Here is a 24,776-nt window from a genome sequence, read left to right as displayed (position 1 = left end):
AGCAACAAATCGAATCACTTATGAAAAGCTCTAGGAAGATACTACCACAATTGACCTGAACGAACCACGTGAATCCGAAGAGAGTAAAAAGGAGTATCGCTCTAGCGAAATGAGAAGACCTAGCCCGTCGAGTGTTTTGCGGAAAATTAAGAACTCAGTTCCTAGAAGAATCTCAACAATCATCATCGAATCACTAGCGAATCACTACACTTCCGTTAGCACAGAAATACAAAGGCAAATCGAATCAAGCGAAAAACGAAAACAACTGGGATGAACGTTGCAGGAGAGAGCCCAGCACTCAGCTCTCCGACACCTTCCGTATTTTTTTCGAATACGGATGATAACGGGTCGGCGGAGCCGAATTACGACCATTTGATTCACCCTGAATGTACGAGTAAACTAGAACTGGATCATTCTGTATTGGTAATATAAAAAAATCATATATTGTGTAGTTTTTGTACAGAGAGCAAATTTGGGTACATTTCTAGGTAGCATGGGATAAACCGCTTCGCTGGTGAGAGAAGAATTCACAAATAAATAGAATTATTTTACAACCTTAGCTCTCTTAACTGAGTTCCCTCACATCATCGATATTCCAAGTTCCTCACCAAGCGACTCGGCATGCTCATACAATAGTCAAGTCAGATAAATTCTATCCTCGTACTGAGCCACCAAAGGCAATTTAAGTTCGGAAAAATTTTAAAAATACAGAAAAAGACAGTACTACTGTTCTCTTTCTTTCCCGCAAGCAAAATGCGACTCTGGTCGAACGAACAAAAAGAAGCGAAGGAACTGACCATCTCCTTGCTTAGTTCCTCGCGTATTGCAGCTTGCGCTGCTTCCTTCTCCTTCACTTCCGCAGCTTCAGGGAGTGCTACTGCCTCATCGAGCTGTTTTGCATCGCTCTCGCTTCTCCTCGACAGCGAAATGCAAACATCACCAACCTGTAAATAAGCACATTGCATACTGCTTATGGGCAAATTCGCATCTTTCCAACAAGTGTGTTTTTAAATTTTTTTATGAGATGAAAGCTTCTTTAGGCTGCTTACGAAGGATTGGAACATGTCACTTCTATCAACACTTGCAATAAGAATTAGCAAAATACTTCCTCGATTTCGGTTCGGTCCCTATGGGAGGACCTGGAACAGGATACTTCGGTGATGTTAAGTGGAAATCCTTGAGGACAACAGGGAGTCAGCCGTTGATGAGTTCAGGAGTTGAAAGTTGATGTTACTTGCTTCGTGTTGACAAGCATTACAAAAGGTCATTTTTGGAACCCAATGTTGAGTCGAGCAAGCCTTCGGGCTAAGAAATGGGAAGGAAAGTGGAATATTTATTTGTTATCACCTTGACTCCCGCTGATGTTCGAATTGGTCGAGCGGGCACCAGTAATTCTTCCATTAGTTCCGATCGCGTGCCAGAGTAGCCCAGTGGCTCCTCCTTTCGCGTGGGACACGAAGAGCATCATAATTTTCTTTGAAGGACTTCGTGAAGAAATCTGACCATCGGGTCGGCGGTCTTCCTGTAGTGCGCTTAATATCGCGGAGAACCCAGTCGCTCACGGCTCTGGTCCAACGGTTGTCATTAAAGCGCATCACGTGTCCAGCCTACCTCATTTTACTTTCCTTGCCAACTTGGCAGCGTCTCTAATCTTCGATCGCTGACGTAGGAAAGAACTTCGAATCCCGTCCCTCACTTGCGTGAAACGGGATACTCCTAGCATCACTCTCTCAACTGCGCGTTCAATGACGCTCACCGCATTTTCTTCCTGCTTGCGAAATGCCCAGGTTTCCGAAACATAGGTCAAAGCAGGAATTACGGTGGTGTTGAAGATATGAGCACGGAATTATATGTTAAAAAGCTTTATATGTTATAAAGCCCGAAAAATGAACCCAATGATTCTGAGTGTCCTTTGCCTCGTGCACAGTTGTGTCTCTGGGCTTTGTTGCATTGCGGTGAGATCCTAGACGAACCCGTGCTTCAGAATTATTCTCCAGAACAAACCTCAAGCACGTCGCAAAGGTTACATCAGTGTATTGCGGTGGCACAAAATGATCACTAAGAGTTATTTTCTAAAGAAACGTGCCAAATGCAGATTTCATGTTAGTGAAACTCCAATTGTTCTGCACGCAAAAGATAATGCCGTTTAGCAACAAACAATAAATTATTTATTCTTCTAGTAAGTTCATCCAAGAAATACTTTTGGATTCCAATCATAGGAGGCAGGAGCGTGGGTTTGGCGCAGAATTAATATCATACATCATATTACCTGGTTGGCATTCGCAAATTATTGTATGGGGCGCCTTATGAACCTCCGCTATTCTGAAGTGAAATCGAACGCGATATCCGCAGAAAATACTGTATGTCGTGAATCTTAGTGAATCTGTACGAAGCACACCCGGAGCCATTGAACAATGCAATGCACTCCAACCTTTATCTTCAGTTTGTGACTCAGTTCGCTGAGTAGGACGTTCGACAATCCCTGATCTTCGAGTGGGTTCTCTTCCCCTTGAAGCTGTGTGCAGCCTTTAAAGGCATCACACCACGAACTTGGAGTGGTACGGATTTCCGGTGGAGTATTCGTATACGGGGTCGTAGATTACGGCCCTTAAATTTACAATCCAAAGCAATGGGGTCGCATGCACGAGTGTGGTTGCTACTTGCTCGCGTTGGCACTGATTCTACTAAGTGGAGTCGGGTATTTGAGCATACGATTTGGACACGTGCGAGCTGTATAACTTGCACAGATATATGGCGGAAGTTGCACAAATAAAATTAAGTTATATTAAGTGCAAATTTCAAATATTACAAAAAAAAGCTGCCGCCTATAGAATTGCCAAAGCCCAACACGAACACGTCAGATGCCTACAGGGAGCTTGGAATATTTGGAAGCAACCTGCGTTTTATTACGCTGGACACTGTCGACTTGAGGTACTCGGATCACTCAGTGTCGATAGGCACTTCGAGCGATGCCAAGTCTCGCACGCTATAGAACAAAGGCGAATGGACGAATTCTGCGCGAGATCTGCTGAAAATCGAGATTAAGTAGAACTATGTTCAAGGACTCGAAAAAGATGTGAGAAGTTGCAACAGGTGATAATACTAACCCGCCGATTAAGTCTATTGCGTAAAGCCAACGTTGTGTTTTTTCAGGGACATTTTTGCAACCTCCTTGGGTTTGGTTGCACTAGATTTTTCGTTCTTCTTCTTCTTTCCTTCTCCTTCTAATCATTCCAATAAAAATCTTCACCACTTCGATCTCATCTCTTTGCATGTTTGAATAGTGACATTCGTTGGGGAGACGGAATCACAAAAGTTGTTTTACACGCCTTTTTCTGAATTGCCAAGTGGAACTGAGCGCGATGACGTTCACTATTCCTTAATTGTACCTCTTTCTTCAAATAGTCGTGAAGAGATTTCAACATCGTCAAGTTGGTGGCAGCTACCTTTAAAGCGTCAGGGCTTGACCTATGTTTAACAAAAACAGCGAAAGCAGATCAGCAGCTAGCTCGAGCCGTCAATTGATGAAGATCATAAGCGCCTTTTCTCGGTAAGAAGATTTCCACAGTCATCGCCACTAACTACTTAAAGACAGCATACCACGAATCTGGGGTGGTACGGATTTAAGGTGGAATATCCGTATACGGGGTTGAAGATTATGGAGACCGGGGTGGTTCCGCTCATCTCTCCCTGAATCACTGCAAGCAGCCGGCCCCTGAATGCTGTTTTGTACTATGTCTTCTGTTGCAGCGCGCCACTTTTGCACGCGTAGCGTCCCTTGCCCCCTATAGGGGCAGTCCGAATTGATTTTCGACGAATCGCAGGGCGGAGGCGGCGCAAGGGGTGCAGCGTTGCAATAGATGGCGTCGTACAAAACAGCATTCTGGAGCGGCTATTTGCAGTGATACAGGGAAAGATGAGCGGAACTACCCCGTCTCCATAATCTATGATCCCGTATACGGATACTCCACCTGAAATCCGCACCACCTCAGATTCGTGGTATGCTGCCTTTAATAGGCACAGACTTCATCCGGTGCCTCCGAAATGCATCCGGTGCCTCCGAAATGCTGCCAATGCTAGCAGAATCGTTAGCCGCAACTCTCGCTCCTCACTTTCATGTTTTTCCAGTAGTTTGCCAGGATCACCGTATGCTTCTGCATTATATCCAAAAGCAGAGTAAAATGAACGAAAAGTCTACATATCGATCCTTCAAAGTGCGCTGGACCCAAACACACTTCGAAACCCTTAGAAAGAAATTTCAGTAAGACAGAACTCCAGCCAACAAAGATCAATTAGCAATGGGGGAGAGTTTAGGGGTAAACACATCCACTCCAATTTAAGCAACAGCCAAGATTGTAAACAAACTTTATTACGGCTAACGTTTCGGCTTCGTCGCCTTCGTCAGAGCCTGGAAAGTCAAATCATTTGTGATATATCCTCTCAAATGCCTCATCCAGAACAAGTTCCTAAGATGCTACATCCAAAATCGAAACCAAAAGAGTCCAAGTTGTGCTTACCTAGGTAGCCGCGTTGCTGTGATATTAGCGGGCCTCCGCGTGATAAAATCGCTCCGCTAATACTAATTAGGGTGCGACCCGCATATGACCCTGTAGATCAAAACCCGCAAAGGTCTTGGTACAGAGCCAGCTCGTTGGTGACGGCTATGCATTCTTCCTTTCTATTCATTCTTTTAGAGTTTATCCTTTCTTTCTTTACTTTCGCACATCCGCTTTCATTCTCTACGCAGAATAACAGGCAAAATCTCCCGAAATCTTCTCCTCCTTGACACTGGCTATGCAACAAATTTTAAAGAAGACCGGCTCCATTGAACTTTGTTTTTGCTTGCTTGCTAGCTCTTGAATGTTGCACGAGAAAAGACCTAGCAAGGAACTTCTGAGATCTGTGGACTGCGGTCGAGTTCAAACCGAAGAGACTTAAGGTTGTAACCCATGCAAAGGACAGTTATATCGAATGATGTATTGTTAATAACCATGCTCATAAACTGCTGCGAAAAACTCATAACTAATAGTCAGTGAAATTATGAAAAAAAGGAGAAAACAAATTGGACCCATACATGGATAGATGGCAGGGAGGTAAAAACACCGACTAAATACATCACCTCTCGCCACTGCATTTATTGCATTTTGTGGATATATACTGCATTCTTTGTATTTGGTAGACATGTTGCCAGCTTCTTCGCCGAGCCATATGTATCTTATTTATTTGGGTTGGGCAGTGTGCTGGGCACCTGCACCTTTTTGTAACATCCGGGTAACTTCCGCCACGTAACTGTGGAATTTATGTGACCCGTAAGTGCTAAGAGTGTGTACTCAAATTCCAAGAGTATTGAAACGCCATCGTTCCCACGCAAATTAAGTTGTTTTTTACCTTGGAGTACCGTATTGTCCTTGCAACCATTAATGGAACAGAACATTATGACTGATTTATGATTGTAACTGGACAATATAGACGTGCAGGACAACATTCTCAGCAGAACACAGCAAGTTGTGACACGGTCAACGAGTTGCGCTAATGCAGCCGAAATTCCCTGACAATGTGATTTCAAGAAATGACCTCGTCAACTGTTTCTGTGTGTGATCGTGTTCGTGTGGTTTATCGCCGTTAACCTCTTTTTTGATGTTAAGAAAAGCGAGCTGCGAGAAAGTCATCCTTTGCAACCGCAAGGCAGAAACTTGACACGATTTTTAGGCCAATTTCGAATCTGTTATCAATGAACAATCGGGGCGCTTTGCACGAGAGAATAATGGAAAATTGGATTGGATCAACTCTTGCAAGGTGTACTTTAGAGACGTTGATAGATGTCGTTTACCATATAAAGTGACACGGGAAGAAAAATTGTATCGACATCTCAAAATCATTTGAACTCATTTGAAAAATAAGTTGTGGTACCGTGGTTGGAAGATCCTACAGACTGAGGCAAAATAATAGCGGGAACACACGTGAGTACAATTCGACCCCTTGTTCGGATATGTTTACTGTGGGCGAGAGCTACAAGCCCTAGGGACCGGAGATGACCTAGACAGGGAAGACATCTTGTTGTGACCGGTACGAGCAATCTCAGGTAGGCTTGCTGGAGAATCCGTAGGGGGACGGCGCGTTCGGTCCTCCGAATGTCACGACAATTAGGCGCCAAGCGGACTTTGATGGGAAAAATTTCGCATTCAGGGATTGAAGACCTACAAGAATGATATGCCAAAGCATCGCTGATGCCCAGAAAATCAGGAGCAAGGGCGATCAAGGCAACTGCTCAACAGATTCGGACACCAACGATATTCTCTGGTGCTCCTTTCGGATGATAAACTGTTAACAGTTGACAAAGTGGCCAACGCGTAATATGATCGTGCCTGCGTTGCTTCGCACCTCCACGTGACTGATTCGCTCTTCCCGTCCTGCCTTTGTCACCGTTTTTACTGGGATAACGGTCAACGGTAAAAATACCACTTAAGCGAGAACGAAAAATCCGCTCATCTCACCGCCCTGCAGTCTCATTGAAGAAAACTCTCACGAAGCGCACCAAAACGTGTATCGATATCAACAGAGGTATTTGCAAGATTTAATTATTTCCTTTTTTACAATGCCGATAAATGTTGTTAGATTGTTGGTTCCGTAAAAATTGCTACATTTCCGCTCTGGATACTTATAATTATGTTATAATTACGGCTCACCGCGTATTTTTACTATGCATTACATTCATATATGTTGCTGGCTCTGCCGTCGTATCTCGCTGGTAACATTGTTTTTCAAACACAGATACGAATATGAGAAAGCAAGTGTTTTTGAAAAAGAAATCCCTAAACATCAAGTCATGAAAGAGTTTTCTTTTAAGTTATCATAGAGGTCTGTAGACCTTAGAAAGTAAGAAAATGTTTTGGCATAAGTAAAAATTATGATCAGTGCATGTTAAATACTAGTGATCACGTTTGCACCGTCCATATGGCAAAAATTGATCAGTATCAATATCAATAATCGTCTTAAGACACTTCCTAAGACATAACGACATCCGTCAGTCAAATGTGACATTAGCCAAATATCCCTGAAGTACTCGTCGCATTCCCCAAGCTATAAGTGCTAGGTTTGCAGCGAAAACATAGTGAAAATTATGGAATTGTCTGCGGATCACACATATCTGCGGCCAGTATCTTATTGTAGATCACTCATGGGAGCCACGATTCGCCGAATTCTCTACAATACCAAAGGAGGAACCCAATCATTGCCTCAGGCAATGCTCACTGGTTTTCTCGTCTTGTCTCGCTCTTCATCAGCACTCACTACAGTAGTGTCGTACGTGTTGCTCCACCCGATCGTTCAGATGTTGTCCCGCAAATTTTATCACGCACCCCAAGTCGAAATTGCCCTTGGGCGTCGCACTGTGCAAATCTCTGACCGTCAACAGCAGACTATACTGTACTACTATACTACTATATCTGGAGGATCTGACTTGGTTCAACTACCCAAGTCAGATCCTCCTGATCTTTGATCACCAATTTTCTTCGCTAATTAGACTTCTGTACTCTTAAGTTCCTGATGCGATTTTTCTCTTCAGCAAACCATCCTCAGCGCTGCACTCCAAGGTCGATGCATAGACATCGGTTAACAGTAGTTAGTTTTAGAAAATTAAACCCTATAAGAGAATCTTCACTGTCGAGCCTGTTTGGGCAGAAAAGTAAGGACCTTATTGATTAGTAAATTTTAACATATTTTCAAATAGTGAACAGATTGACCATGTGTGGTGAATGTCTGAAATGTGATAAAATTTGAGAGTAGTTGGAGGGTCCCCTCGGCCGCAAATGTCACCGAGACTTTACGTGTCCAGTGGAGAAGCCGGAGGATATGCAAAAATGCCTCAACAAAGCCACGCTCCAGTAGTTCATGGAGACGCAGACAACCGTATTAGAAACTGTTCTGTCCATAGATGCGCCGACGACTGCACGGTTGCAAGGAAATATGGAAGGAGGAATGGTGAGAGAGGTCGAAATTACGGAATCAAGAATTAGGAATTAAGAATCAATTAAAAAACAATGTACTTAAGAATACATAATATTTTGTGTGGTGGTACCAAAGAGAGAGAAGCGAATCTTGTATAGATGTTACCTTCAGGAAACATCTATATAATATATAGATGTATGGAAATCTTATCAAATGGATTCTTTTTTCTTTCAAGAGGTCAAAGATACATGAGATCCCTCTCCGAAGCATCTATTTGCCATCTACACGACCAGCTTTTGATTACTTTCCTCCGTTCCTATTCCTACACCCGTTTCACAAGTAACGACATTATTCGAAAGTATCACATGGAACCAATGTAGGTCGCAAAAAGCTTGAAATTCACAGGATTCTGGTAATCTTCACCCCCGTTACTTTCGAAAGCTGGAATGTTCCATTTTTAATGAAAATTTTCATTTTCGTAATTTTAAGTATTTGGATTCATCTTTCGCTCACATTTCACGTGCGGGTTTCTCTTGCTTCTGATGCGGTTAGAAATAGGAGATCACCCTTCATAGCAACATTTCTCCTCAAAATTTTCTACACGAGAATTCTAGTGGACGTGTCTGATCCTCCCGAACAATTTAGTGGCTGGTGAATTATATAGTAACCGGTGGACGCAGCGTACGATTAGCAGTAGAGAGGCAGAGCCAGCTCTTTCGGTTGCAACGACTGTGAATTTCCACAGGACACGCTCCATCGCTGTGGCGAGGCATAACGATGGAGCGTGTCCTGTGGAGATTCACAGTGCTATGTCGAGGCATGATCGGGTCATGCTCGACAGAACCCTGTGTACATTCATAAAATTGAAGGTGAACCAACAAATTTAGGCGCACCGACATCACAGGAAGAAAGGCTGTATCAGAAGAGTTGCTGTTATCTTAAGAGAACAGCAAAAAATGGAAAGGAAAAATAAGGTCACCCTTCCCAGAAACAGAGGAAAAACCCACTTTCATTTCCTGACATTCGAGTCCGTATGTCTCAGCCGTGCGGTGTGGATCGCATGAACACCAACCCTTCCCAAGTACGAAGAAAGGGTGCTCCAATTGTGGCTCCAGCGTCGCCTGAATGGTGCGTTTCGGTGGAAACAGAGTAGAAAATTGCTGCATTTAGTTATGTGCTTTTACTGTGAAATATTTACACGTGTGAGCACCGGTGATGTTCACTCAAATGAGCAAAACGTCGAAAATTGCGTATTTACTCAAATTCACGACCGACCCCCGTCGTTTCCGTCTAGTTCCTGTTTGGATTCAAACGGGTGTCGCGGTGGCTCGAGGTAACACTGTGACCTTCATACAATATTCTTTTTTACGCTATGCCGCTGCAGAGTGTGTAGTTACCATTCGTATTTCCCCGCAAAATCGACGAGTTCGTCGTACAAACGCATTTCTTCTAATAATTCATGGCGATAGCCCTATCGCAACTGATATGGCAAACGGGCGTAGTGTGGTAGCAGTGTCCAATCTCCCTAGTCGAGAAGTAAGGTGCTACATTAGTACGCGTCGTATTCGCCACCTTTCGCGATAAGAGATAACGATCCATGAAATTTGGCAAAGTAATAGGTCCAAGATTCCACCGAAACATCATGAAACTAGCGAACCTGCTGAGTTTCTCACTGTTCTCGCTTAGTTACCTCGTAGAGATCACATTTAAAGGCATCACTCCACGAATCTGAGGTGGTACGGATTTCAAGTGGAGTATTCGTATACGGGATAGTAGAATATGGCGAGAAGGGTGATTCCGTCTATTTCTTCCTAATTTCCGTAAAAAACGGCCCGGAAGACGCGACTTCGGCTCCGGCGCGCTATTTTCTACAACGAGTTCGATTGGAGCGCGCCAGTGTACACGGCTGGCAATTAGCAAGAAATGGACGGAATCACCCACCTCTCTATAATCTACGATCCCGTGTACGAATACTCCACCTGGAATCCGTACCACCTCAGATTCGTGGGGTGATGCCTTTAAATGCTAAAGTAAAGGAACCAATCGCTATGCTTTTAAAGGCAGGATTCGGGGAGATTTTCGAATCTTAGATTAATCAAAAGTTCGATAATTAGAAAGACGCCGAACCGTTTTTCACAAGCATTACGGCAAAAGCGCACCGCTCCCATAAATTCTAAAACTCTAGACACCAGAAGCGCTTAGAGCCATTCGTCCGCATGACGACAGTTTTCGTAGATGTCGTGCCGACCGATGGATGAGGGTGCTCTTAAAATTTATTGCCCTTATGGATGTGTGGGATGGGGGGGGGAGTTCCACGGGAACACTGCCCTTAGTGTTGATCAGTTGATAAAATATATGCTTTATATTTGCTGTGAGTCTTTTTTTCGTTAGTAAAGGGAAATAAATGTTCGTTCCCTTCACATCAGTCTTCAGAAGAATCACGATCTTGAAAAGGTGTGTAATAGGCTCAAAAAGGCATGAACCACGGTGCAGTTGCGTAAGCGGCTGCATTGGAAGCGGCGCGGTGGAGATAGCGGTTGGAATCGAGGTGGAATCATCGCGAACTGCAGGAATGAACGCTTGTGGCAGGGCTCCTCATTCGATCTTAACCGCAACGCTAAACCGCGCCACTTCGAGCGCAACCGCCTACGTAACTGCACCATGCTTCATGTCGTTTTGACCCTACTACATTTCCTGCCTTGCATCTCACGCACCAAAGCATTGGGGAATTGGAAACCGCATATTTGCATCTTTAGTAGACACCGGTGAAAAGCTCGAGCAAGAAAATCCAACAAAACTTTTTCATGACCTAATTTGATTTATTTATGATTGATTAACTATTTTTCAAATTTTTTAAAAGGATGCCTATGAAACCCTGATGAACCAACCTCGTACTGCGTTTGTCCCACTGCAAATTTCACTCGTGCAAGGGTAGAAGCTTTCGCAATTTCCACAACAACACTAGCATCCACGTTGAACTCGCGAGTCAGTGGGGCGGCCAAGAGGAAGTCGTCCGAGGACATCTCTTCTACCTACATTTTCCAGTACGGCAAGAGAATACTACTAGATGAAGCAGAACGGAAACGCATACCTTTTTCAACTTCCCACTTGCCATCTGTATCATTGTGCCTTTCATAAAGTGTGATGGGATGTAGTTTTTGACAGGTAATTTCCCCATTTCAAACTCTGGAGATCTCGACCGAACAGCTGTCTTCTCCTTCTCTTCCGAAGAGGTGCTTGGACGACTGAAATGCCATTTCTATGTATGATCACTCAAGACTCTATCAGAAGCAAGACACCTTGGTGGAAGAGAAGGTTTCCTCGATACTGGGTCTTGCGGAACCGCGAATTGGGAGCCATTCGATCGAGTGGCTGTGGAAGTTGGTACGTTGGATGCCGTCACCATTACAGGAGCTGGTTTTCTTGGAACAGGCCTTGCCGGCAGTGCTGCAGCCGCACCTGGCATCGACACATGTGGCATCGCTGATGGTATTTGTCGAAGTGACGGCAAGGACATCGATGATGTCATCTGCGTCGGCAGAAGCGGGAGACGAAACTGTGCAGTTTGCTGGGCAATTAACTGGCGCTGCAGTTCCAGAAACGCTGGGTTCAAAAGCTACAACGCACAAACAAATACTCTCGTTGAAGAAAAATGTGGATAAATGCCCACCTGTTGATAAGAATGTAGCAATGGATTTGGGGCAGGAGTTACGGGAAGTGGTGTCGGATTTGGAATCGCAGTAGTGCTGATTTGCGGTTGAAGAGGGTTGACCAAGGGTGAGGCTCCGGAGAGCACGGGAGCATTCGACTGGCCGATTACTCTCGTGCCCTCTGCGGCGGTACGAGCGAGTTGCATCTGCAGCGCCGTCTGCAAGAGCGAAGATGAATTCCAAACCTGATACATTGAAAAACTTGAGAGGTAGGAGACAGAAAGCTATATCCCTGTTCCTGGATCCAGCATTGATAAGATACAGTACAAAGGAAAATTGTCACGATTCTAAGTTAACAATGAGAAAACGACGTGGTTAGGTTCCGCGAACATTTTGTGTGTTTGAATGATGCATAGTTGAAAAAGGAGTAGCTTCTCCCGAATTTCTCAGGCAGTCAGAATGATACTACTGTAGGATACAATATCATAAAGAGGGAACACAATCCGAAACTGCTACAGGATACAGAAAACGCTTCTTCACTGATCCCTACTCCTAGTCTTCTGTCTAGTTCTTCTGGCAGATTCGGGATTTACTAGAGTTCAGCGGGATACACCCTGAATCCTACCGATGAATAGTGGACTCTGCACCAGAATCGTTTCGTATCGGAGAGGCGAATCTAATGGTTTGAAACTGAACTGGGAAGTAGACTAAACTTACAAGTTTACCGGAAATGTTGTATACCATACGACCGGGGAAGGAAAGCGACGGAACGGAAACTATGGAAGGAAAGACGCTCTCAGTAAAAACCGAACCTTCTTTTAAACCTCTCTCCACATGCTGATCGAACGTTATTCAAGGACTTGTACTTCGATTTGGGATCGATTTGTACTTCAGTCCAAATACATCCCAAATCTCTAGTATAAGGTTGAAGCCCGGATGAAGTTCTTCTGCATCCATTCAGGAAGAACATGGACAATGGAGGATTAAAGCCTACGCTTCGTAATCCCTCTCATAGATGAGTAAGGAAGAAACATGAGTCAGAAAACGTGTGACTTGCCGGAACAATATGGACTGAAACAGTCCAGCTCGGCTACACCAGCTGTGGTGAACTCTTAAAAAAAAAACAAGAACTCGTCCACGTTTTGGCAGCTATAGGAAGTATTTTTACTATTGAGACGACTCAGTGTCGCCATTATTTCTCGACGCTCTAACTTACTTTTTTCTCTTAACAACTTTAGCTTACATGTCATAGATCCTCTAAGACTAATGGTTAGGTCTTAGGGTCCCGATAGTTTTGATTATTTACTTGGAGAAATAAGAGCACCACTAAAACACTATAGGTGAACTTATCATTAAAAGCAATGCTCTTAAATCAACTGACTGCTTGTTGGAGAATGACTGGTCCTTCTCCAATGCTTTGAAAAGGAATAGCATAATCGGGTACATCGGAAGGTGCGTCTGGGCATCTCCCTCGATTGAACTTTTGCGGAATTTCACCACTTACATCGTTCTTTGACTCTCACGTTAGAAAATGCCCTATTAGAGTCTTTCTATTGCTTTACCTTTATGTATTTCCAGTGCTTTTTAAACACACCCATGCTTTTTGTGAATATGATGGGAGCAAAAAATTGTATCGTAAGCGGGAAGTTGCTTTATTTGCCCTCGGTGCTCGGTGTAAAGATAACAGGGCGAGCAAAAGGGTAAGTACTGAACTCAGGCTAAGTTTGGCGTAAAGGTAATGTTTTCAACGGACTTTATTTACAGCCGAATTTAAATGCTTTTATCCTCGTCATAGCCTGAAAAAACAAAACAAAAGAGCGATATACCATCCTAAGCTCTTTATCACCTTAGAGAAAGTATTCAAACCGAAATGAAATCTGATAGAATTGGACGTTTAGAGTACTGCTTACTTTATGCACGGAGGTAAGTTAGTGTGGCAGACCACTAATCATACCATAACTCTACTCCTCTGTTTATGTTTTCTCTTTTTTTTGCCGACAAGGATTGGTGAAACTTCGTTAGCGGCCTGACGTTTCGAAAAATATTCGACAGTTTTATCAAAGGCCTGAAAATGCTTCGAGATCTTCGATCCCATGCGTATCCCATCAAAGTCAACCTCTATTTGCCAAACCTCGATATCGTTCTGAATACATTACGCAAGTACTCGAACTCAACTGAAAACAAACTTTCCATCATCACCGACTAGCGGGACTGGTGAACCACCGCGTTCTTTCAGATTGTCACCAAAAACAAAAGATCTATGTACTCTCCAGTATCCTTAAGTACATAGTGTTGTCTGGATAGCGTTAAGGAAGTGCATGAGAGACAATCTTAGAGCTCACAAAGTGTTACGAACAGGATGAAGTTATTCTCATCCTTCATTCATTTCATTCAATCACCACGTCATTTTCTGATTCGTAGCGTTTATTTTAAAAACTCCCCCGACCCTGCGACTCGTTCCACAGATTAAAACTAGCGAGGCCTAATTAAGGAGCAACTAGTTTGTGGTAGGAAATATTCTTTTCATTACAGAGACCCCTTTCAGTGTTGTGAGCGCACACTCCAGGAAGAAGATGATGAGATCTGCTGGGAATTTCCAGCTGCAGTAGAACTCACCAGAATGTCTGCTAGCGCTGGCTGTGACCACTGCGCCGTACCCGATGGTCCCGGCTGCTGTTGGCCATCGCCGTTCATCGACCTTAACACAACGCGAATTAGATCTAATGATTGACTGCTTCAATTGATTTCGGTGCTGGTTAGAACGAGAATAATTTTATCTTAATTTAATGAACAACAATTTTCGATGTAAAAATGAGCGGAATGAAAACAAAGAACACCTCTGAGGAGAAAATGCATAAAGAACAGAGGAAGAAAATAATTCGAAACAATATTTGTAAAAGGTGCGAATCATCAGCGGTGGTGATTGTGAAAAAGAAAATTGTATTCAAATGGCATAACGCTTAAAGAAAATAGAATAGGAAATAGGAAAACAACAAAGACGATAAATAGGAGACTTAAGTAGAACTATATGGCATTCCGTAACCATTCTCTAACTGTCCAGCGGGGATCACCGAAAAAGAACATCACTAAACATCACTCCACCGCAAAAGAAAACCGTTCCTCCAAAAAGCTGGACGGTTTAAATGGTACCTAAAACTCTTAACAACTTTTCTTATTACGCGACATGCTCTCAAATGTGATGACACTCAAAAAGAAAAAGGACATGGCAAAGGTTGAGCATAGAGCGAAACAGTCCTACGGTACTGAACTAGATACCAAAGAGTGAAGTTAGGATGGAAATTCATGTGCAGAATCAAGATCGTCCTTTTTAATTGCTATTGAAAACAATAGAATAAAAAATTGCGAAAAAAAAACTAAGTAAGTCAATGCAAGACCAAAAGAAAAATGAAGAATAAATTTAAGAAAGGAAAAAATTGCATTGCTGAAGAGAGGAAAATGAGGAGTACATCCCACTTTTTAAAAAGATGCATGTACTAACTGTATCGAAGCAAATATTAACAATCTCGGGATCGCAGAAAGAGACCGGGAATCCAACGTATCCAGACCGGGAACTGAAACATTCCGCAGAAAAGCAACAGTTAGAAATAAATCAAGAGCAATAAGTCTTTTGCTCCCTTGCCCTGACTTCAGAATAACACAGTTACTGAAAAAAAAACTTTGCTTTCCGCGAAATATACACTTTGAAATGAAATCTTGATAAACATTCATCTATAGAAGGACAAAGAATTGAGATCATATCAAAAATCCAAGATCAAGGCTCAGCATGAATAATAGGAGTCAATTTTTCGTTGGATTTTAATTTGATCTTGTACCGGCATTTTAGTTTTGTTTTCAAATGGATTCCAGGCCTAAGATCACTATCACAAGGAAGAACGACTAGGTGGATGAATGGGCTTCACTTTTTTGAAAATACGCTTGAAGAAATAGCATAAGAGTGTGATTGTTTTTTAATAAAAGTAGCTAAAAATATTAATCCAAATAGAAAACTATATTTGAGCCAAAGGAGGAATTCTAATAATTTTACAAATGTTCTTGGAACATTTTTTGATCTGTTCTGGGAGAACAATCGATTCTGCCTCTCTATAACTTATAGATTAGCAAACTGGAAGCATAGTAGGGGAGGGTAGTCAGGATGAACCCTTAGGAAATCCGCGATATCTACTTATCGTTTGCTGTTTTGCTCATTCTGCTGGACGGTTGAGAAAACATCATTTTTGGTCTCGAGTCCTCTTGCAACGGAATTTCCAGTGAACTTTGTGTTCAACTTACTGAAATTTGTATTTCTTGCAATTCTCTAGCAAAACAACAAGAATAGAATATCGGATAATTTCTTAGGAAGATACCCAATAATTCAATACATATGAAAAAAAGGCCGATTGGTTGGTTGTGACCTTCCTAATTAGCTCTTTTGGTGTTCGGGGAAAAATCGAGAGAAAAATTCAATGATATCCAATTTTCGCGCAGATTCGTCCAGTTTCTAGCGTCATGAGTTCTTGTGCATACACACATCTTCCAGAACCGATTTTCTAAGCGCAGATAAAGATAAAAAAGTAAAGAAACACCATCATCCACAGTATCTGCGCTTGCAAATGAGATTGAACTCAGCGAGGAGCTTCTATCCGTATTATTTCGGCACCGTATCACCAATGTTATGGCTCACATGGCCAACCAACAAAAATCAGGTGACGTGGGTTGCTTGTTCTCCTTTGAATCAAAGAAAGCTTCCGCTTTCACTTCCCCGAACAGCAGCAGATTCGGCACTGACGGCTGACTCACGTCTCGCTACGAACAAAAACTTCAAACCTATAAACTGAGCAATCAATGCAAACCTTCGCAATATAGCAGCAGTAGAAAAGAGCATTTCTGCGGAAAGTTAGGTGTTGTTTCTTTTTCAGAAAGCACGGCTGATTTTGGTCGACGAAAGTCCAAACTACTCTGCAAAGCGATGGACTCATGGTTGAGAAATGAAAAAGCAATGATGGAGCTGAAGAAGGAAACCGAACGGGTATGGCTTACAGATTTGTCACCTCATCGCATCAATCGAATTATTCACAAGGGAAAACTATAGAAAATAAAAGCAAAATTATGGGAAGAATATTTGAGTATTTATTTTCTATTGTTTACTGGATAAGAACGCAACGAACGCACTATAAATAACAGGAACGAAAAATTGCGAGAAGGTAACCGTTGAACATAATCCATCGTTTGAGAGTTTCGAGCCTTTGAATTACCGTTCTACAGATAAAACTACTTTAGGTCGATTCCTTTTTCAGAAATATGATTCATATCTTCACAAGAACATGCCTGAATAGAATTCGCTACCGTTCATGCTTGGGAGCAGAACATTGCTGCATGGGAATTTGCGGGACACCAAGAAAGAGGTTGGAAAACGCTACGTGAATCTACCGAACAAGTGCTTAAAGCTATTATCAGATGATTGCTCTGTATTGAAGAGTCTTTGACAACAATAGCTGATTTTAGTCCGTGATACCAGCGCAGAAATGATAAGCAATTCCCACATACACAATTCGTAACAAACTTTACAGTGAAAGTGTTAATAAAGACCTTTTCATGAAGTTGACAGAAAAATATCTTCCGAAAAGTTGTTAATGACACAGAAACCGTGGTGTATAGGACTTTGCTGCGCAAATTTATTTAATTCCATCTTTTAAACACAAACCCCATACTTAAAGAACTTTCAAGGAAACAAGAAATTTCTGTTCTCCACTATTATTTTGAAATGACAATCGAGTTTAAACAATTTTTTTTTGTAGAAAAGTTCTTGATCAAACCCTCTTGATCGCGAATATGACCGAGTCTGAGAAGTACTACAGAACATGATGGAAAAAATTACAGCCTTTCTCGAATAGAGGGCTTTTTCAGTAGAACCGGCGACTCTCTTCCTGTGGCCTCAAATATTTTGTGCTTGTGCTTGCACCTTTTGAGTGACTCGAAAATGTAGAATAGACTAGAATATCCAGTTCCGATATGATGTGGCAGCCGAAAGAAGTTTAGACGGAATAATCACTACAAAAGAACAACATTCTATGGCTTTTCACCATGATCGAATCACCTCAACGAGGTCTTAAAATGGGTTGAATTGTATTCGAGATCTGTTACCCAGAAAACAACTTTCAATTTCAAGCGAAGGGGCCTTTTTGCTCTCTGTTTCATCTGAAAAATCTGAAAGAAGGGGGTTTCTTTTTGTTCAATCAACTATGACGAATTTCAGTATTCATTTACTGCTGTTCACCCATTCATTTAAAGGCAGCTCAAATTGACGAACTGTGAAAACTTCATGGAAAATATAGCGTTCGAGATGTAGAGTACGAGTGTGAGCGTCACCCAGCTCAGTTTCCCCCAATCGTTCTTTGAAAAATGCGTGGAACGGCTTTCGCTCCTACGCGAGGTATGTGAGAACGCGCCAACCTTGTGTCCCCTCCAATCCCTCAGCTGCCTATTTATTAGTATTACTTGAATAGGATGGTGAGGAGCCATCATCGATCCTCGACCGCTCGCACATAGATGCGGCGCGCCCACAAGGGTGGTGCGTTCCAACTTGGTTCGTAGGAGCGAACGCGCTTCTCGTGGTGTTTTTAGGACGATTTTTTGGAGGGAAAATTGGGTGAGGGCATGCTCATATTCGTGATCTACACCTTGAAAACTATATTTTCCAAGAGGTTTCCACATTACGTCAACTTTGTGATCCATTGTCTTTGAACACACGAGGGTGACGTCACTAAAACTGTGCACTGGATGTCATAAGAATGGATAAAAGATGAATAAAGGGTGAATTGGTTTGCGATGATTAACGCATACGACTTCAATCCAGAACAGTTTGAGGTTTGCGAACACGTATTCGACCTATACTATAGACCGCGGGATCAATCGATGTACAAAGCCGGAATTTTTATCCACCCAGAAATGTGAGCTACCAATTCATCGACTCCGGATCGAAAAAAGATTTGGTTAGCTTTGCGTGGTTTCCGGCTATCTACCGTATAGTCGCAGCCGAACCATTCGCCAGTACCCACCCCTTAAAGCGGAGTCTTTATAACATTCAGGACGTCATATGGAAAGAGAGAAAAAAAGGGAATAAATATAGGTATAGGAAACGGCACGTGAGTAATGGAACCTGGCACTGATACGTGAACAAGTCGTCCTTCGTAGTGTAAGAGCTGATCTTTATGAAGTTTTTCTCTGCGAGTAATTTCTTCAGAGAGTTTCATCCATTCACAGCCTATGAAATCTTATTCACAAACCTTCGTTTACCACAAAAGTCGCTCATCTGAGGTTTAATTTTACAAAGCTCTTCATAGAAACTTTATGGTGCAATCAATGCAAAGCTTCTAAAGGATAGGAATTTTTAGGTAATGCTTAAAAAAATGCTTGATGAATACAAGACTTTCCTCATTAGTTTGTGGGAAGTTTTAAGAAAATAGAAGAGGTCATAAAAAGAAGCTTATAGGATTTATACTAAGCCGAGAAGAACGTCTTCTTCTTATAAATTGTCGGGAAATTGCAGAATTGAGATGAAAGTCAATTACGGGGAATTGTAAACAGGTATATGCACAAGAAGATACGGTCATTCCAGTGAATATCGAATGAAATGCAATGAGTAGTGAGAAAATACCGTAACTTTTGCATGTGAAACTTATACGGAGTACAGTGTTTGTTGCATCAAATGGAAACCTAATCTCGTACTTTGAATACTTGATGGAGTTGTGGTGCAAAACGGTTGCAATTGGAAAAACTCGTCCTAACAAACATCACTGATAACGCAGTAACTCGACCTGTGCGACCACACGAGCACTGATGACACACGCTTTGTCGACACAGGTACGATATCGCGAGCCCATATCGCAGCGAAGTTACGCGACGGCAGTAAGGATCCGAATCAAAATGCTACGTAGTGAGTTCACGCGAGGAAAACGGCTCTACGTTGACACGTTGAGGAAGAAAGAAAGAAAGGAAAGAAAGAGAAAGAAGAAGTATGACTGTTTTTCATTAACTTCAAGGCATAAACGCTCAGATGCAACAGTTCTACCCAGCAGAAAAGATATTTATTTCTTTTGACATAGTTGTACAAATCTCTGCCATTTTTTAATGCACATTATACATGGTATTTAGAATCTTTCATAGGTTCCGACCCAGAATTTTCGTGTCGCGATGGCGAACGGACAGCACCAAAAACGCTTCGATTAACGGCAGCATGCAACGAAATTAACAATGATGGGATCTGTCCAAGAAAGGAAAGGGCTAGGTGTGCGGATCGCCACTATGAGCGCGATGACGCTCATTTCCTCATAACTGTCCCAGAAAACCACATGGAAAACGGCCTTGTCGACCGAATTGTCCTACAAGGCGCCTAACAACGTGTCAAGTATACACAGTCGCTGGCATATTTGTCGCATCTGCCAGCGAGCGGGAGAGCAGCCCGTTGACTGTTAGTCGCAGGTCTGCGCTCGCGCACATTACACGTTGTTTGGTGCCTCGTAAGAGAATTCGATTAAGAAGACAGTTTCCCACGCAGCGTTTCAGGTCAATTAAAGGTAATTGAGTGTAATTGCCCTAATGCTCGTGATCACACCACTAATTCAAGGTTGTCTTCTCAGGGAAAAATCCAACATCGTCAATTTTATGGCATGCTGCTGTTAATTGGTATAAAGAAAATCGAAAATCGATGAAACAACAAGCACTGTGATCTGCAAACAAATATTATGTTCCTAACGTGGCGTAGCATCATTAAGCAGGATGCAGGAATAATACGAACCAAGACATAATAATATTCAGCAACCTCTACTTTTATGGAATTTTTCTTAGAAATGGAGGGGATTTTATAAATTACTTCCTTTGCTTAAGTATTTTAAATGCTTTATTATTATTGGAAGATTACTAAAAGATTGTTATTATTACTTTTTTTTTTTTTTTTTTTTTTTTTTTTTTTTTTTTTTTTTTTTTTTTTTTTTTTTTTTTTTTTTTTTTTTTTTTTTTTTTTTTTTTTTTTTTTTTTTTTTTTTTTTTTTTTTTTTTTTTTTTTTTTTTTTTTTTTTTTTTTTTTTTTTTTTTTTTTTTTTTTTTTTTTTTTTTTTTTTTTTTTTTTTTTTTTTTTTTTTTTTTTTTTTTTTTTTTTTTTTTTTTTTTTTTTTTTTTTTTTTTTTTTTTTTTTTTTTTTTTTTTTTTTTTTTTTTTTTTTTTTTTTTTTTTTTTTTTTTTTTTTTTTTTTTTTTTTTTTTTTTTTTTTTTTTTTTTTTTTTTTTTTTTTTTTTTTTTTTTTTTTTTTTTTTTTTTTTTTTTTTTTTTTTTTTTTTTTTTTTTTTTTTTTTTTTTTTTTTTTTTTTTTTTTTTTTTTTTTTTTTTTATTATTATTATTATTATTATTTTTTTTTTTTATTATTATTATTATATTATTATTATTATTTTTTATTTTTTTTTTATTTTTTATTATTATTATTATTATTATTATTATTATTATTATTATTATTATTATTATTATTATTATTATTATTATTATTATTATTATTACTATTATTATTATTATTATTATTATTATTATTATTATTATTATTATTATTATTATTATTATTATTATTATTTAAATGATTTTACCATAAAATTCTTCCTTTCTCAGAGCTCGATACCATGCGTTATGCAGTTAGGTAGATACGCTATTTCTACAAAAACCCAAGAAATTTTGGCTCATGGTAGCTGGTAGATTCAAACTATCCCTTACTTCAGCTATACAACATTCTGATGATACCACTGGCAATTCATGATAACAACAAAATCCTTGCAAACTCAGTGAATAAGTAAGTAAATGCATGCGTTCAACTGGTTGAACGGCCGTGTTCATTCACAGGCACTTACTGAGTATGCAAGGATTGTTCTGTTCTCTCTCTGTTTTCCAAGCAGCAAAAAAGCATCGAGAAGGTAATTGGTTGTGTTTCTGAATGGCCTCGAAACCAAAATACAGAGATCTACTCGGACGGAATTGGGGAAATTCCCCTCATACTTTCACAAATTACATCAATCGCAAAGAATAGTACAAATTTTCCCAAGAGTACAACTTGACGACAGCCAATAAGTCCATGTTTAATGAAAGCCGAGGAGTAATTAGTGAGTAATGAAAACGCAGCCAGCATTCGTGGGATTTTTCAGGACCCAGCAGACAAAACGTAGATTAAGAGAAAGAAAATCAGAGCGAAAACGCACAACTCCTCTCAGAAATCAAGGGGCAGCGAGGCGAGGGCGCACTACTCATTTCGTGTTTTCGCATTCTGTGAAATTCCAAATGATCCTGAGGTTTCAAATCCGTCGAGTTGTGGGAGATATTCGTGAACTACGTCCCATCGTTTACCCACTGATGACGAGAGTTCATTTATCTTGGTGTGCGACTGACTTCTTCCGCAATTATACCACTGATAACGCGTGCTGTGGGATGTCACAGATGTTGACCGCCTTCTACGATCTTCACGTGATTCCGTCCTCTTCACGAGGAAGAAAGTCCGCTAAGCAAAAGAACAGAAATACGTTTTAGCGCACCGAGGAACGCACAGTAACACCGAAAACACTCCTGCCGTGTGAAGAGTGCACGAAAAAGAGAGGTGCAGACACGACGACGGTTGTCCGGTCGAGCACTGCGCGAGAATGATGGATTGGAACAGTGCGGAAAAAGTTGACATACGATCGGCAGCGAAGCGCGATAAAACCACACACATGAAGGATTATACACACATTTTCGGCAAGAAATGCTGCAAATAGACGCAAAGATAAGAGATTCGAGCAAAATAAGCGACAGTAGAGGTGAAAAATTGGAACTGGGAAACTCCAGGCGATCGTAGATGAATCCCAAACGGTGGGCTCATCAGGCGCAATCATTCCATAAAAGAATTCACGTCGCAGATGCGGCACAGCAGTCATAGTTAGTCACGTGAACGCGCAAAAATAACGTACGGAGAACAGGCACCGTGGAGCTGCAGTGTTTCAGAGGTAGTTCTTTGGAAGTTTTCTGACATTTACTACTATCACTTACATTTTACTACAAGTAAAGAGTCTTACTTGAGACTGATAGAAATGCGGTCTCAGGCAATGCGAGCTCAAATTGCTTTGCAGCGAAGGAGGGAGAGAAGCATTTTCAGAAGCTAGAGAAGAGAAATATACCATAATAGGCAAAATAAGGAATCTATGGGGAAAAAGGAGGAAGAAAAAGGGATGTCCGTGGTTACCAAAAGTAGAACTTCTGTTTTTAGTTAATGTGTAACAAATGCGTAAAAAAAACATCAAGACCAGAAGCGCAACTGCTTAGGAGATTGAATTTTCAAGTAGCTCACGAAAGAACATGAAATACGGATACAAAACCGAAATGTCTCGCCACCAACGAAAACCGGAATTCAAATTCATGCTAGATTTCAACTACAGCATTGAAATAATTGCGAGAGATTAGTTAGACAGAATTGACGACAGCAGTGCCAGCTGATATCGGCGGTAGTAGGTGGAAGAAAAAGATAACAGTGTTCATTGCGCCGAGCAAAATGAAACAAAACAATCCATGGATGCAGAAACATAACTGTTACAACGATATTCGAAGTGAGAATGTGTTATATAGAAACAATATGCCCGATGATATTTAATACAAGTTCACGACGAGCATAACGAGAAACGAACAGCGAGAGCGCTATTGTGTACGACATCTGCAACGGCGGATACACAGCGATTTCATCATATTCAATACTATCAAAATAGCGCACGCCCACGCCTACACGGCTAAAACAGCAATTTGAATCTCTTTGAACGTGGAAGACTCGGTGAGTACTTCTGAAGAGGTGGTGTTCAGCGCGAACTCGCGATACGCTCCGGTTCTCTATGGAGCAACAAAGAGCTGAAAGTGCAGTTAGAAACGGCTCCAAAGCGAATGAATAGAAGCGGTGAGGCGGAATAGCCGAGAACCACGAAGAAACAGAAAAACGAAGAAGAAAACAGCTTCGAGCGCACTGAAAACGTCCCGGTGTGCTGAAGCAAAGAATAGCTGAGTGGCCAGAACTCTCAAGGAATGAGCGGCACGAACAGCGCACGATTCGGCAAGGGTGTGTGTCGCCGCGTTGCGCGGAATGCGCCGATAGAAGGACGAGCAGTCATTGATACCGTGGCATCGGCATCGAAGATGATTGTGCTTGAATGAGCGTACTTCCCATTGATCACTAGCACGACGCTATCACTGATCAGCATCGATTAAACTAGCGTGCAGAAAGCGAGTGCAGCGTGCGTGGTTTTTGCAGGCACGAAATGACAGCATCAGCTGAGCTGAGCTGCAGCACACGCGATTCTAAACACAAGCCAGAAAGTCACAATCGTGGATGGGTAGGGGACGTGGTGGGCGCTGAATTGCATGGAGAATCCCTCTTCGGCAGGGATTCCACAAGATAGTAAGGGAACAAAGTTAGGGATCACGATACACGAGGACCATTTGTAACAGATGGGACGATGATGAATGACGAGGCGGCGACCGCCCACAGCGAACAGAGATCAGCTGGCGACGACTTTTTCGCAAGCATTACAACGAGTCCGAACCGCGATTTCACCGAGTTTCTGGGGCAGGCAGCACACCCCGAAGAGCGCCGAGAATTATGCGCGCGTTTTCGTTGCTGTTCGCTCTTCTGGAGAGACGGTGACGCGGAGCGGACGTTGAGAATGCACGAGGCACTCGAGCGACCCGCAAAAAGCGGAAACATGCGAATGCGTCGCCGGTTTTTTGTTGCGCACAATCGATGTGCTGCTCCGCAGTGGCAGCCACTGCATGCGACTCGTCTGCGCGTTCTTTGCGTCGACCTGCCACTGGCCCTGAACATGATGTCGCCAATAGCCTGTTCCTGAGTTCTCGAACTGTTGTTGGAGAAGAGAAGGCAGCATGAGTTCTGCTTTCATGGATGCAACCCACATCCAAAAGTTCATTTCATAAAGCTGCATAGTTAGTGGGGCTAATGAGTGTTCTCTGAGTCTCAAACTGCATGGTTTTGAGTTCACAAGCAGGAGAGGCGAGGTCGTTACGTCGCGCCCTTTACCCTATGGTTTTCCGATGTTGGCAACACAACGGTAACAGTCAAAATAGTTCCGCTACATCAGAATAGCTTTCTGTAGAAATCCCAGCGAACCAACGGATTG

General features: G+C 41.8%; 2 protein-coding genes across 4 annotated transcripts; one reads left to right on the top strand and one right to left on the bottom strand.

Moving 5' to 3' along the window:
* Positions 1-298: 298 nt before the first annotated feature.
* Positions 299-19,477, bottom strand: RB195_006735 (uncharacterized protein; the record flags this gene model as incomplete). Of its 2 annotated transcripts, XM_064179984.1 has the most annotated exons (11): positions 299-382; positions 798-944; positions 8,955-9,068; positions 10,836-10,979; positions 11,039-11,192; positions 11,247-11,563; positions 11,618-11,815; positions 14,214-14,295; positions 15,097-15,169; positions 16,448-16,553; positions 19,412-19,477. In XM_064179984.1, 11 exons carry the CDS (start codon positions 19,475-19,477, stop codon positions 299-301), a joined length of 1,485 nt encoding a protein of 494 aa, XP_064036892.1. The 2 variants fall into 2 exon arrangements, with proteins under 2 accessions (XP_064036892.1, XP_013302387.2); XM_013446933.2 differs by lacking the exons at positions 15,097-15,169; positions 19,412-19,477 and adding an exon at positions 16,279-16,400 and having other exon boundaries at positions 16,448-16,573.
* A 4,621-nt stretch (positions 19,478-24,098) lies between these two features.
* On the top strand, positions 24,099-24,488 carry RB195_006734 (uncharacterized protein; the record flags this gene model as incomplete). 2 transcript variants are annotated; one of them, XM_064179982.1, is made up of 1 exon in its annotated part: positions 24,099-24,488. In XM_064179982.1, the coding sequence occupies one exon, from the start codon at positions 24,099-24,101 to the stop codon at positions 24,486-24,488; it is 390 nt and encodes a 129-aa protein (XP_064036890.1). The 2 variants fall into 2 exon arrangements, with proteins under 2 accessions (XP_064036890.1, XP_064036891.1); XM_064179983.1 differs by having other exon boundaries at positions 24,102-24,488.
* Positions 24,489-24,776: the final 288 nt, after the last annotated feature.

This window comes from Necator americanus, chromosome I, assembly GCF_031761385.1.
Source record: "Necator americanus strain Aroian chromosome I, whole genome shotgun sequence".
NCBI classification, from domain to species: domain Eukaryota; kingdom Metazoa; phylum Nematoda; class Chromadorea; order Rhabditida; family Ancylostomatidae; genus Necator; species Necator americanus.
The sequence above is the reverse complement of the archived record's forward strand: the minus strand, read 5'-3'. Positions and strand labels throughout refer to the sequence as shown.